Source organism: Rutilus rutilus (assembly GCF_951802725.1).
Source record: "Rutilus rutilus genome assembly, chromosome: 14".
Classification (NCBI taxonomy): domain Eukaryota; kingdom Metazoa; phylum Chordata; class Actinopteri; order Cypriniformes; family Leuciscidae; genus Rutilus; species Rutilus rutilus.
In genome coordinates, this window is record NC_140219.1 from 4,576,569 (window position 1) to 4,589,127 (window position 12,559).

The 12,559-nt window shown below is 40.5% G+C and overlaps 2 protein-coding genes across 2 annotated transcripts in view; both read right to left on the reverse strand.

Moving 5' to 3' along the window:
• Positions 1-12,559, reverse strand: part of LOC311303879 (protocadherin gamma-A11-like) — a gene marked incomplete at its 5' end in the record, with an annotated part of 224,513 nt that overhangs the window by 208,585 nt on the left and 3,369 nt on the right. The window lies entirely within an intron of this gene.
• On the reverse strand, positions 429-11,869 carry LOC311304106 (uncharacterized protein; the record flags this gene model as incomplete). The annotated part of the gene is made up of 4 exons (XM_084430969.1): positions 9,344-11,869; positions 4,960-7,335; positions 769-3,225; positions 429-443 (listed from the first exon to the last, which is right to left on the reverse strand). The coding sequence occupies exons 1-4, from the start codon at positions 11,717-11,719 to the stop codon at positions 429-431; spliced, it is 7,224 nt and encodes a 2,407-aa protein (XP_084287095.1). The 5' UTR covers positions 11,720-11,869.

Genomic DNA, 12,559 nt, shown 5'->3' on the forward strand with positions numbered 1-12,559 from the left:
AAAAACCTCACCAGCAACAGACACGGTCTGTACAGAACCATGGACAGGAAATAGAAATATGCCCTTTTCATCTAACTTACTATCCAACATTTTTTTTTCTTTACACGACGGGAAAACCAAAAAATAAACAAAATAGCCTATAGAGAAACTCACCAACTATTCACACCGCATCGGATCACATTACATGAGTTTACGCCACTTGATCACAACTGTTAACATTTCAACAATTAACAACTGTAAACATTTTGCCCCTGATTAATTTTTTTTTTTTAAATAACTTGATTGTGTATTAAATAAATAATGTATGAAAACACTGACATAACTTTTCAGACATCTAACTGACCCTCTGAAATTGATTGATTGATTGATTGATTGAACTTTATTGTCCGTGTACACGGAAATTTGTCTTGCAATACAAGCTCCAACAGTTACAATGCAACAACCTACAAAAAAACAAACAAAAAAAACCCCTAAAAACATATAAGCATCAGTAACAACATAAATAGATAGTTAATATGATGGGGGGCCCTGCACTGCAAGAGTGGTCTTCAATAGCCATAAAAATATAGATGAAAGTGGGTAGGAATTAACACTTCTTTACTCTCCCGTATTGATTCAGCAGAGATATAGACAGAGGAACAAATGTTCAAGTCTACAATAACACTTCAGTGAGCCAAGGTTTTTTTTTTTTTTTTTCTGGCCAATGAAAGCAGTCAATATAAAACACACATAAATACTAAATCTAGTTTAAAAAAAAGTTAGTCCTACCTGAAATGAGTCGTTAATTTCCGCATCAAGTCCTTCAAGATCATCCACAGCGGACTGAGTCTTTTTCAGAGTCAGGTCAGCAGTCAGTGTGCCCTCATTATAAGACCTGACGAACTTGAAGTCACTAGTGCGCGAGCCCGTGGTCAGGTACGCGTCATAATTGTAAGTGCTGCGGAGAGTTCCCGCGCCCTCCACCTCTGCGTAATTTGGAGGGAGATAGGCGCTGGGAATGGCCACAGCTCCATCAAACAACAGTCTGGGCTTTCTCCTGCGACAAAACCTCACGGCCAGGATGATGATGATGAAGGTCAGGAAGAAAGTGGAAACGGACACCAGCGCGATGATCAAATAAAACGTCAGTTTGGAGCTGCTCTCGTCATGAGACATGTCTTTCAGTTCTGGAACTTCAGCCAAGTTATCTGATATGAGTAAATACAACGCGCACGTGGCTGAGAGAGAGGGCTGTCCGTTATCTCTCACGGACACAATAAGGTTCTGTTTCATGCTGTCAGATTCAGAAATGTCCCGCTGCGTCCTGATCTCCCCGCTGTGGACACCGATAGTGAAAAGTCCCGGATCAGTCGCTTTAATAATGTGATACGAGAGCCACGCGTTCTGTCCAGAATCCGCGTCCACGGCGATCACCTTGGAGACCAGGGAGCCCGCCTGCGCAGCTTTGGGAACCATCTCGGTCATGAAGGAGTTTCCTTCCGGAGAGGGGTATAATATCTGAGGGGAGTTGTCATTCTCATCCGATATGAAGACACTCACGGTCACGTTACTGCTCAGAGGAGGAGAACCGTTGTCTCTGGCTAACACGAGCACTTTGAAACTCTTCATCTGTTCGTAATCAAACGACCTCACGGCATGAATGACCCCGGTGTCTCCGTTAATGGATAGAAAGGAGGACACCGGTGCGCCATTGACATCAGAGGACAACAGAGAATAAACTACAGTGCCATTCTGTCTCCAGTCCGGGTCTGTAGCTGATACTGAACAAATAGAGGAGCCCGGTTTGTTATTTTCTTGCACATGAGCTCTGTAATTCTGCTCCTCAAATACAGGTGGATTATCATTCACGTCAGCAACAGTCAAGTGAATATTCTTAGAGGAAGATAAAGGCGGAGAGCCCTCATCAGTAGCAGTGATTGTAATATTATAATCAGAGAGCAGCTCGCGGTCTAATTCACCTGTGGTCACCAGAGAATAGTAGTTTTTGATTGAAGGAACGAGTTTAAATGGGACGTTTTGCTGAATGGAGCAGCGCACCTGTCCGTTATTCTCAGAGTCTCTGTCCTGAACATTAATGATGCCAACCTCTGTACCGGGTAACGCGTTCTCGGGAACGGGACTGTTTAGAGATTTAAGTGTTACTATAGGGGCGTTATCGTTAACATCAACAATATCTATTAATACGGTGGAATAACTGGCTAAACCTTGACCATCTTTAGCTTGAATGGGAAGTTCGATCGTACTCTCCTCTTCATAATCAATCGGTCCTATTAGTTTAATCTCACCAGACACTGCATCGATGAAAAATAATTGCAAATCCTTTTGAGATAAATGACCAAATGCATATGTCACTTGTCCATTTTGTCCCTCGTCGGCATCAGTAGCGCTCACTGTCACCACTACAGTATCTACAGAAGAATTTTCAGGTAGACTGACTTTATAGACGGCCTGACTAAAGACTGGAGCATTATCATTAGCATCCAGCACAGTGACGTGTATGGCTACAGTCCCTGATCTCTGTGGAGTCCCGCCGTCTACCGCAGTAAGAATTAAAGTCACCTCTTTCTGCTGCTCACGGTCCAACTCTTTATTAAGAACGAGCTCGCCATGTTTTCTTCCATTTGCCTTAGTAAGCACATTAAGAAGAAAGTGTTCATTGTTTTGAAGTGTATATTTCTGCACTGAATTCATACCAATATCAGCATCGTGGGCCTCATCTAATAAATAACGAGATCCCTTATCTGCGGATTCCCGAATTTCGAATTTAACACTTTCTTTGAACTGTGGAGAATTATCATTTATGTCTTGAATATTGAGAATGAAACGATGCAGCACTAAAGGATTTTCCAGCACGAGCTCCAGTTTAATAACGCATGAAGCTTTTTTCCCGCAAATCTCCTCTCTGTCGATTCTCTCCGCTACGGTCAGTTCTCCAGTATTCAGATTAATGTCACAATATCGTTTTCTATTGCCTTCAGTATCAATGCGAGCTTTACGAGATGACAGTCTGTTCACATCGAGCCCGAGATCCTTTGCTATATTTCCAATCACAGATCCGCGTTTCATCTCCTCCGGGAAAGAATAGCTCACGTCTCCATAAGCGGTGTGCGCCATCAGCACGAAGAACAAAAGGCCAAACATCTCAGCCGAAACAACGACCCTTTGGAATGAAATTAAATCCAGCAATACAATTAACAAGTAAAAGAAAACAAATGTAAAACTCAATGTAGAATAATAGCCAGAACGACAGTATTAGCAGCAGTCAGTCTCCGTCGATGATTTTCTGTAAAGAGATGAGCTTGAAACCATATGTATGACATCAGAAGCAGGGTGGAGAGATGTGTAATGAAGACAAGCGTTGTTTTGCAGGTGAACAGCGACACTATGAGTTAAAAGAAGAAATTGCATAACATCTCTCATAGAGTGAAGTGTCGTAATATCAACGCGCAAAACAAGAGCCGGCAGCAAAAGTTCCTGACGAGTGAGAGATAAACGACCACAATATTTAGGCCTATTAGAGGAAAAATAATCATGGCGAGTTAGAGAGCGATGTAAGAGCATAACACCAAATACCAAGAGTAACTGACAGTGCAGCACCATGGAAAGCAAAGAGAAACGCTCCCGTATGCCTTTTCTAATCAGACTAAAACGGCGTTTAAAAAGTTGTAAACATGCAAAACTGCTTTTATAAGCCAAATTCACACAAAGTCAACGATGAGAAAAACATTAAAAAGCCGCATTTTGTCAGAAGAAATAATAATAAACTTGCAGAATTCATAGAGATATTGATGTCACATGCACAAAAAGTTAAAATGAGTTTAAAATGATTGGCTAAAAAACGACATAAAATGCATTTAAAAAAAATCCAACAACTTTAAGCTCTTTAAATCAAAAATGTTAGCTGAGCCGACATGTATTTAAGTTTATTGCCATGGGCTTCAAAACCTATTTTATAGCAGATAGAAGTATTAATCAGACAATTTGAAAACAGCTAAAAGGGTCAATCAATTCTACACAATGTCTAATGTCAGTTATATAAAGGGTTCCTAGCTACTGACAAAAATAATATAAAAAAGCATGTTACCGAAGGATTGGTAAAACTCAGACTTTAAAATGAACTTCAAAATCTGTAAGAGTCAGTTGTTAATGAAAGCAGTCTATCAAATAATTATGTAATCTGTAATCGCAGAACATATTCTTTTCAAAGAAAACTTCGTTCGTCATTTGAAAAGGATCAATCATGTCCGTATCAAGTCCCTCAACCAACAATGAGGATGTGAAAAAAGAACCAGCTCAATTTCTATAACATCTACTCGTAAAAGACACAACTGTATACAGACCTACATAGTATAAGAGCAAAACCTCACCAGCAACAGACACTGCCTGTACAGCACCATGGACCGTAAACAGAAACTAAATCTTAAAAATAATGAAATAAGAAAATGTAACCCCTGAATACAATTATTTTAAATAACAAACAAAGATATGAATACAAAACTGTAAATACAATAAGAAAACATTATCAATTATCCACACTGCGTGGGATCATATTACTGGGCCACATAATAATCTCTATAACTGATCATTACTGTATTCTGATTAAACAAGGTTTCAGAAATGGTAAACAACTCATTTTTAAGGAAAATGCGTCTCGACAAGCAGGTTCAGCAGTAATTTGTACAATTTGACCATTATTTACTAGATCCCATAGAAAAGTCAAAAACTTGCTTGTGCCATCTATCAACATTTATTGAACAAGTTGTGTGTGATGCATTATAGAATACTTGCATAAACAGAACCACGTGCAAAAAAAAAAAAAAAAAAAAAAAAAAACTATTATTTTAACATTTTTAATGTAGCTGTTTTTTTTTAGACTCCAGACGTCTTTTGATTGTGACACTCTGTATAACCAAAATCTTTTTTTCTTTTTTTAAATAAGAAAATATTTGTTAGTCCTACCTGAAACGAATCGTTGATTTCCGCATCAAGTCCTTCAAGATCATCCACAGCGGACTGAGTATTTTTCAGAGTCAGGTCAGCAGTCAGTGTGCCCTCATTATAAGATCTGATGAACTTGAAGTCACTAGTGCGCGAGCCCGTGGTCAGGTACGCGTCATAATTGTAAGTGCTGCGGAGAGTTCCCGCGCCCTCCACCTCTGCGTAATTTGGAGGGAGATAGGCGCTGGGAATGGCTACAGCTCCATCAAACAACAGTCTGGGCTTTCTCCTGCGACAAAACCTCACGGCCAGGATGATGATGGTGAAGGTCAGGAAGAAAGTGGAAACGGACACCAGCGCGATGATCAAATAAAACGTCAGTTTGGAGCTGCTCTCGTCATGAGACATGTCTTTCAGTTCTGGAACTTCAGCCAAGTTATCTGATATGAGTAAATACAACGCGCACGTGGCTGAGAGAGAGGGCTGTCCGTTATCTCTCACGGACACAATAAGGTTCTGTTTCATGCTGTCAGATTCAGAAATGTCCCGCTGCGTCCTGATCTCCCCGCTGTGGACACCGATAGTGAAAAGTCCCAGATCAGTCGCTTTAATAATGTGATACGAGAGCCACGCATTCTGTCCAGAATCCGCGTCCACGGCGATCACCTTGGAGACCAGGGAGCCCGCCTGCGCAGCTTTGGGGACCATCTCGGTCATGAAGGAGTTTCCTTCCGGAGAGGGGTATAATATCTGAGGAGAGTTGTCATTCTCATCCGATATGAAGACACTCACGGTCACGTTACTGCTCAGAGGAGGAGAACCGTTGTCTCTGGCTAACACGAGCACTTTGAAACTCTTCATCTGTTCGTAATCGAACGACTTCACGGCATGAATGACCCCGGTGTCTCCGTTAATGGATAGAAAGGAGGACACCGGTGCGCCATTGACATCAGAGGACAACAGAGAATAAACTACAGTGCCATTCTGTCTCCAGTCCGGGTCTGTAGCTGATACTGAACAAATAGAGGAGCCCGGTTTGTTATTTTCTTGCACATGAGCTCTGTAATTCTGCTCCTCAAATACAGGTGGATTATCATTCACGTCAGCTACAGTCAAGTGAATATTCTTAGTGGAAGATAAAGGCGGAGAGCCCTCATCAGTAGCAGTGATTGTAATATTATAATCAGAGAGCAGCTCGCGGTCTAATTCACCTGTGGTCACCAGAGAATAGTAATTTTTGATTGAAGGTACGAGTTTAAATGGGACGTTTTGCTGAATAGAGCAGCGCACCTGTCCGTTATTCTCAGAGTCTCTGTCCTGAACATTAATGATGCCAACCTCTGTACCGGGTAACGCGTTCTCAAGAACGGGACTGTTAAGAGAACTAATCACTATTATAGGGCTGTTATCATTGACATCAGTAACATCTATTACTACTGTACAATGACTAGCTAACCCTTGACCATCTTTAGCTTGGATCGGCAGTTCGATTGAAGTCTCCTCCTCATAATTCATGAGTCCCTTTAGTTTAATCTCTCCAGACACTGCATCAAGGAAAAATAATTGCCGGGTAATTTCGGATAAATGACTAAATGTATACGTCACTTCTCCATTTTGTCCCTCGTCAGCATCAGTAGCGCTCACTGTCACCACTACAGTATCTACAGGAGAATTTTCAGGCAGACTGACTTTATAGACGGCCTGACTAAAGACTGGAGCATTATCATTAGCATCCAGCACAGTGACGTGTATGGCTACAGTCCCTGATCTCGGTGGAGTCCCGCCGTCTACCGCAGTAAGAATTAAAGTCACCTCTTTCTGCTGCTCACGATCCAACTCTTTATTAAGAACGAGCTCGCCATATTTTCTACCATTTGAACGCGTTAATACACTAAGAAGAAAGTGTTCATTGTTTTGAAGTGTATATAATTGCACTGAATTCATACCAATGTCCGCATCGTGGGCCTCATCTAATAAATATCGAGATCCTTTGACCGCTGATTCCTGTATTTCAAAATCAATAACACTCTCTGTGAACTGTGGTGGATTATCATTTATGTCTTCAATATTGAGAATGAAGCGATGCAGTTCTAGAGGACTTTCAAGAAGAAGCTCCTTATTTATGATACATGAAGCTTTCTTTCCACAAAGACCCTCTCTGTCGATTCTCTCCGCTACGGTCAGTTCTCCAGTATTCAGATTAATGTCACAGTATCGTTTTCTGTTACCTTCAGTATCAATGCGAGCCTTACGAGATGAAAGTCTGTTCACATCGAGTCCGAGATCCTTTGCTATATTTCCAATCACAGATCCGCGTTTCATCTCCTCCGGGAAAGAATAGCTCACGTCTCCATAAGCGGTGTGCGCCATCAGCACGAAGAACAAAAGGCCAAACATCTCGGTATAAACGATGAACCTTTGAAATGCTTCAGATATTAACCAGCAATTATAGCAATACAGCACTTACCGTGTAAAAGAAAACAAATATAAAACTCAATGTAGAATAATAGCCACAGTATTAGCAGCAAACAGTCGCCGTCGATGATTTTATGTAGAGACGAGCTCGAACCCCAATGTATGACATCAGAAGCAGGGTGGAGAGATGTGTACAGAAGACACACATTGTTTTGCAGGTGAACAGCGACACTATGAGTTAAAAGAAGAAACTGCACAACATTCATATTTCTGAAAGAATTAAGTGTCGATTATAAGTTAAATTATTTAGCAAAACATGAGTCAGCAGCAACATTCCCTGACAAGTGGAAAAGACACGACCACAATATTTGTAGAAGGCTTGCTGGAAGAAGAAGAAGAAGAAGAAGAAGAAGAAGAAGAAGAAGAAGATTGGCGGGATATGTTAGGAGCTACATAAGAGCAAGACACCAAACAAGAGTAATTGGCATTGCAGCACCACGGACAGCAACACGAAAACCCTGTCATCTCTAACCAGACTAAAAGTGTGTATAAAAAGTAGCTGACATACGAAATTGCTTTTATAAGCCAATATCACACAAAGACAAAGATGAGAAAAACGCTAAACGTTAAACACCAGCATGTTGTCACAGATTAAATTACAAACTGCACAATCCACGTATGAGAGACACAGCTACTGATGTCACATGAAAGTTTAAATGAGTTTAAAATATTAGCTAACAGAACGAGACATATCAGATTTCTCTCATTAAAAAACAACAAAAAATAAAACTACTTTAAGTTCTTTGAATCTAAAATATTACCCAGAGACGACATATTGTATTTTAATTTACTGCCATTTAGGCTTCAAATGATATTTTATGGCAGATGGAGGTATTAATAAGACAATTTGAAAACAGCTAAAAGGGTCCATCAATTATATACAATGTCAATGTCAGTTATATAAAGGGTTCCTAGCTATTGACAAAAACATAATAAAAAAACATGTCAAAAAAGACTTGTGAAACTCAGACTTTAAAATGAACTTCAAAATCTTTAAGAGTCAGTTGTTAGTGAAAGCAGTCTATTAAAATACAAATAATTATTTAATCTGTAATCGCAGACCATAATCTTTTCAAAGAAAAACTTTGTTCGTCCTATTTGAAAATTATCAATCATGTCCGCATCAAGTCAACAAGGATGTGAAAACAGAATCAGCTCAATTTCTATAGCATCTACTCGTAAAAGACACGTCTGTATACAGACCGTAGAGACCTACATAAGAGCAAAACCTCACCAGCAACAGACACTGCCTGTACAGCACCATGGACAGTAAACAGATATATGCCATTCTTACTAAATCCCCAAAATAATGAAACAAGAAAATAATTTAAACCCTAAATAAAATTATTTTAAATAACAGACAACAATAGGAATGCAAAACTGTAAATAAAATAATTAGAAAACATCAATTATCCACATTGCGCGAGATCACAGATTATGCCTTTATCCTGGGGCACATAATAATCTCTGTAACTGTCTACAGTATTCTGATTAAACAGGGTTTCAGAAATGGTAATGATCAAAGTCATTATATTTAAGAAAATGCGTCTCGACAAGCAAAGATCAGGTTTGCACAATTTGGCCATTTTTTACTAGATCCCAAAGTAAAGCCAAAAACTTGCTTGTGCATCTATCAAAATTGCTTGTGCACGTTGTAGGTGACATATTATAGAATACTTGCATAAAGAGAACCACGTGCAAAAAAAACGAACCAATAAAAACTATTATTTTAAAAGTTTTAATGTAGCTAGTTTTCAGTCTTCAAATTAACGCTCAAATATGTTCATGTCTACAAAAAGCACTCAAATAAGCCAAGCAATATTTTCAACAAGAGAGCCTTATGACACTGCCACTCTGTAAAGACAAAACCATTTTTTTTTTTTTTTTTTTAAGATAAAAATAAAAATAAGAAAATCTTTGTTAGTCCTACCTGAAACGAATCGTTGATTTCCGCATCAAGTCCTTCAAGATCATCCACAGCGGACTGAGTCTTTTTCAGAGTCAGGTCAGCAGTCAGTGTGCCCTCATTATAAGATCTGATGAACTTGAAGTCACTAGTGCGCGAGCCCGTGGTCAGGTACGCGTCATAATTGTAAGTGCTGCGGAGAGTTCCCGCGCCCTCCACCTCTGCGTAATTTGGAGGGAGATAGGCGCTGGGAATGGCTACAGCTCCATCAAACAACAGTCTGGGCTTTCTCCTGCGACAAAACCTCACGGCCAGGATGATGATGATGAAGGTCAGGAAGAAAGTGGAAACGGACACCAGCGCGATGATCAAATAAAACGTCAGTTTGGAGCTGCTCTCGTCATGAGACATGTCTTTCAGTTCTGGAACTTCAGCCAAGTTATCTGATATGAGTAAATACAACGCGCACGTGGCTGAGAGAGAGGGCTGTCCGTTATCTCTCACGGACACAATAAGGTTCTGTTTCATGCTGTCAGATTCAGAAATGTCCCGCTGCGTCCTGATCTCCCCGCTGTGGACACCGATAGTGAAAAGTCCCGGATCAGTCGCTTTAATAATGTGATACGAGAGCCACGCGTTCTGTCCAGAATCCGCGTCCACGGCAATCACCTTGGAGACCAGGGAGCCCGCCTGCGCAGCTTTGGGAACCATCTCGGTCATGAAGGAGTTTCCTTCCAGAGAGGGGTATAATATCTGAGGGGAGTTGTCATTCTCATCCGATATGAAGACACTCACGGTCAAGTTACTGCTCAGAGGAGGAGAACCGTTGTCTCTGGCTAACACGAGCACTTTGAAACTCTTCAGCTGTTCGTAATCAAACGATCTCACGGCATGAATGACCCCGGTGTCTCCGTTAATGGATAGAAAGGAGGACACCGGTGCGCCATTGACATCAGAGGACAACAGAGAATAAACTACAGTGCCATTCTGTCTCCAGTCCGGGTCTGTAGCTGATACTGAACAAATAGAGGAGCCCGGTTTGTTATTTTCTTGCACATGAGCTCTGTAATTCTGCTCCTCAAACACAGGTGGATTATCATTCACGTCAGCTACAGTCAAGTGAATATTCTTAGAGGAAGATAAAGGCGGAGAGCCCTCATCAGTAGCAGTGATTGTAATATTATAATCAGAGAGCAGCTCGCGGTCTAATTCACCTGTGGTCACCAGAGAATAGTAGTTTTTGATTGAAGGAACGAGTTTAAATGGGACGTTTTGCTGAATAGAGCAGCGCACCTGTCCGTTATTCTCAGAGTCTCTGTCCTGCACATTAATGATGCCAACCTCTGTACCGGGTAACGCGTTCTCAAGAACGGGACTGTTAAGAGATTTAATCACTATAATTGGAGAATTGTCATTAACATCTGTAATTTCTATAATTACTTTAGTGTCCGAAGAAAGACCAGCGCCATCCTTTCCCTCAATGAGCATTTCATATTTTACCTCCTCCTCAAAATCAATTGGGCCTTTAACTTTAATCTCTCCACTATTTTCATTAAGATCAAATAATTTTTTCGCAATTCCGGAAATTCGGCTGAACTCATAAAACACTTGTCCATTTTGTCCCTCGTCAGCATCTGTAGCGCTCACTGTCACCACTACAGTATCTACAGGAGAATTTTCAGGTAGACTGACTTTATAGACGGCCTGACTAAAGACTGGAGCATTATCATTAGCATCCAGCACAGTGACGTGTATGGCTACAGTCCCTGATCTCGGTGGAGTCCCGCCGTCTACCGCAGTAAGAATTAAAGTCACCTCTTTCTGCTGCTCACGATCCAACTCTTTGTCTAACAGTAACTCGATATTTTTGGCACCATCCGCCTTTGTACTTACAGATAAAAGAAAGTTGTAATTTTTTTCAATCGAATAGCTTTGTACTCCGTTCTGTCCTATATCAGCATCATGCGCCTCATTCACGCGGAACCGAGCGCCTTTATCAGCATTCTCACTTATCTCAAGCTTTATCGTGTCTTTAGGAAACGTTGGCGTGTTATCATTAATATCTTGTATTTGGATAGTGACACGGTGTATCTCCAATGGGTGTTCTAGAACTAATTCAAAATTAAGAGCACAGGAAATTCTTTCATTACACAATCCCTCTCTGTCGATTCTCTCCGCAACGGTCAGTTCTCCAGTATTCAGATTAATATCACAGTATCGTTTTCTGTTACCTTCAGTATCAATACGAGCCTTACGAGATGACAGTCTGTTCACATCGAGTCCGAGATCCTTTGCTATATTTCCAATCACAGATCCGCGTTTCATCTCCTCCGGGAAAGAATAGCTCACGTCTCCATAAGCGGTGTGCGCCATCAGCACGAAGAACAAAAGGCCAAACATCTCAGCAAAAACGCAGAACGTTTGAAATGCCTAAGAAATTAAATGCTGCAACACAACAACATGCATGCACAGAGAAAACAAATGTAAATCTAAATGTAGACAGAAGTACAGTATATGTTGCAGTCTCCGTCGACGATATTCTGTAACGAAACGAGCTGAAGCCCAGTGTATGACATCAGAAGAAGGGTGGAGAGATGTGTTCTGAACACACTCATGGTTTTGCTAGTGAACAGCGACACTGTGAGTTAAAATAAGAAACTGCATGACATTCTGACAGTATGAAGTCCTGGAATATACACCGAACAGGGTATAGGACTTTCTGCAACAACATGAACAAGCAGCAATATTTACTGAAGAGATAAATAAGACCACAGCATTCATGTTACTCAACGTGTACGGTACTCAAACAATGTAGCCCCCCGTAAATGCCAGATCAGCACCACGGACAGCAACACAACAACAACATAAAGAGAAATGCTCTGCGCGATTTTCAATCCTACTAAAAGAGCTTTAAAAAGTGTTGACATTAGAATTTAATTGCATTCATAAGCCACTTCTCATCGGTTCGAGAAATGCAAAACTACTTAAAATAGCAACAGTTTATCCACGAGGACACAAACTAATGTTAGATAAAATGTCAAAATGAGATTGACAGAGCTCTTAGTCAACGAGATTTACTTATTTCCCCAAAAGATTACTGGTGAATAACTTTAAGCTCTTTAAATTTAAAATATAGTGACTAAAAAGAATGAATAACTCTTATAAAACACAGCGATTCATGAAACCTAAAATTCCTCAAACATTAAAAGAAAAGCGCAATATACGAATGCATCTTTTCGC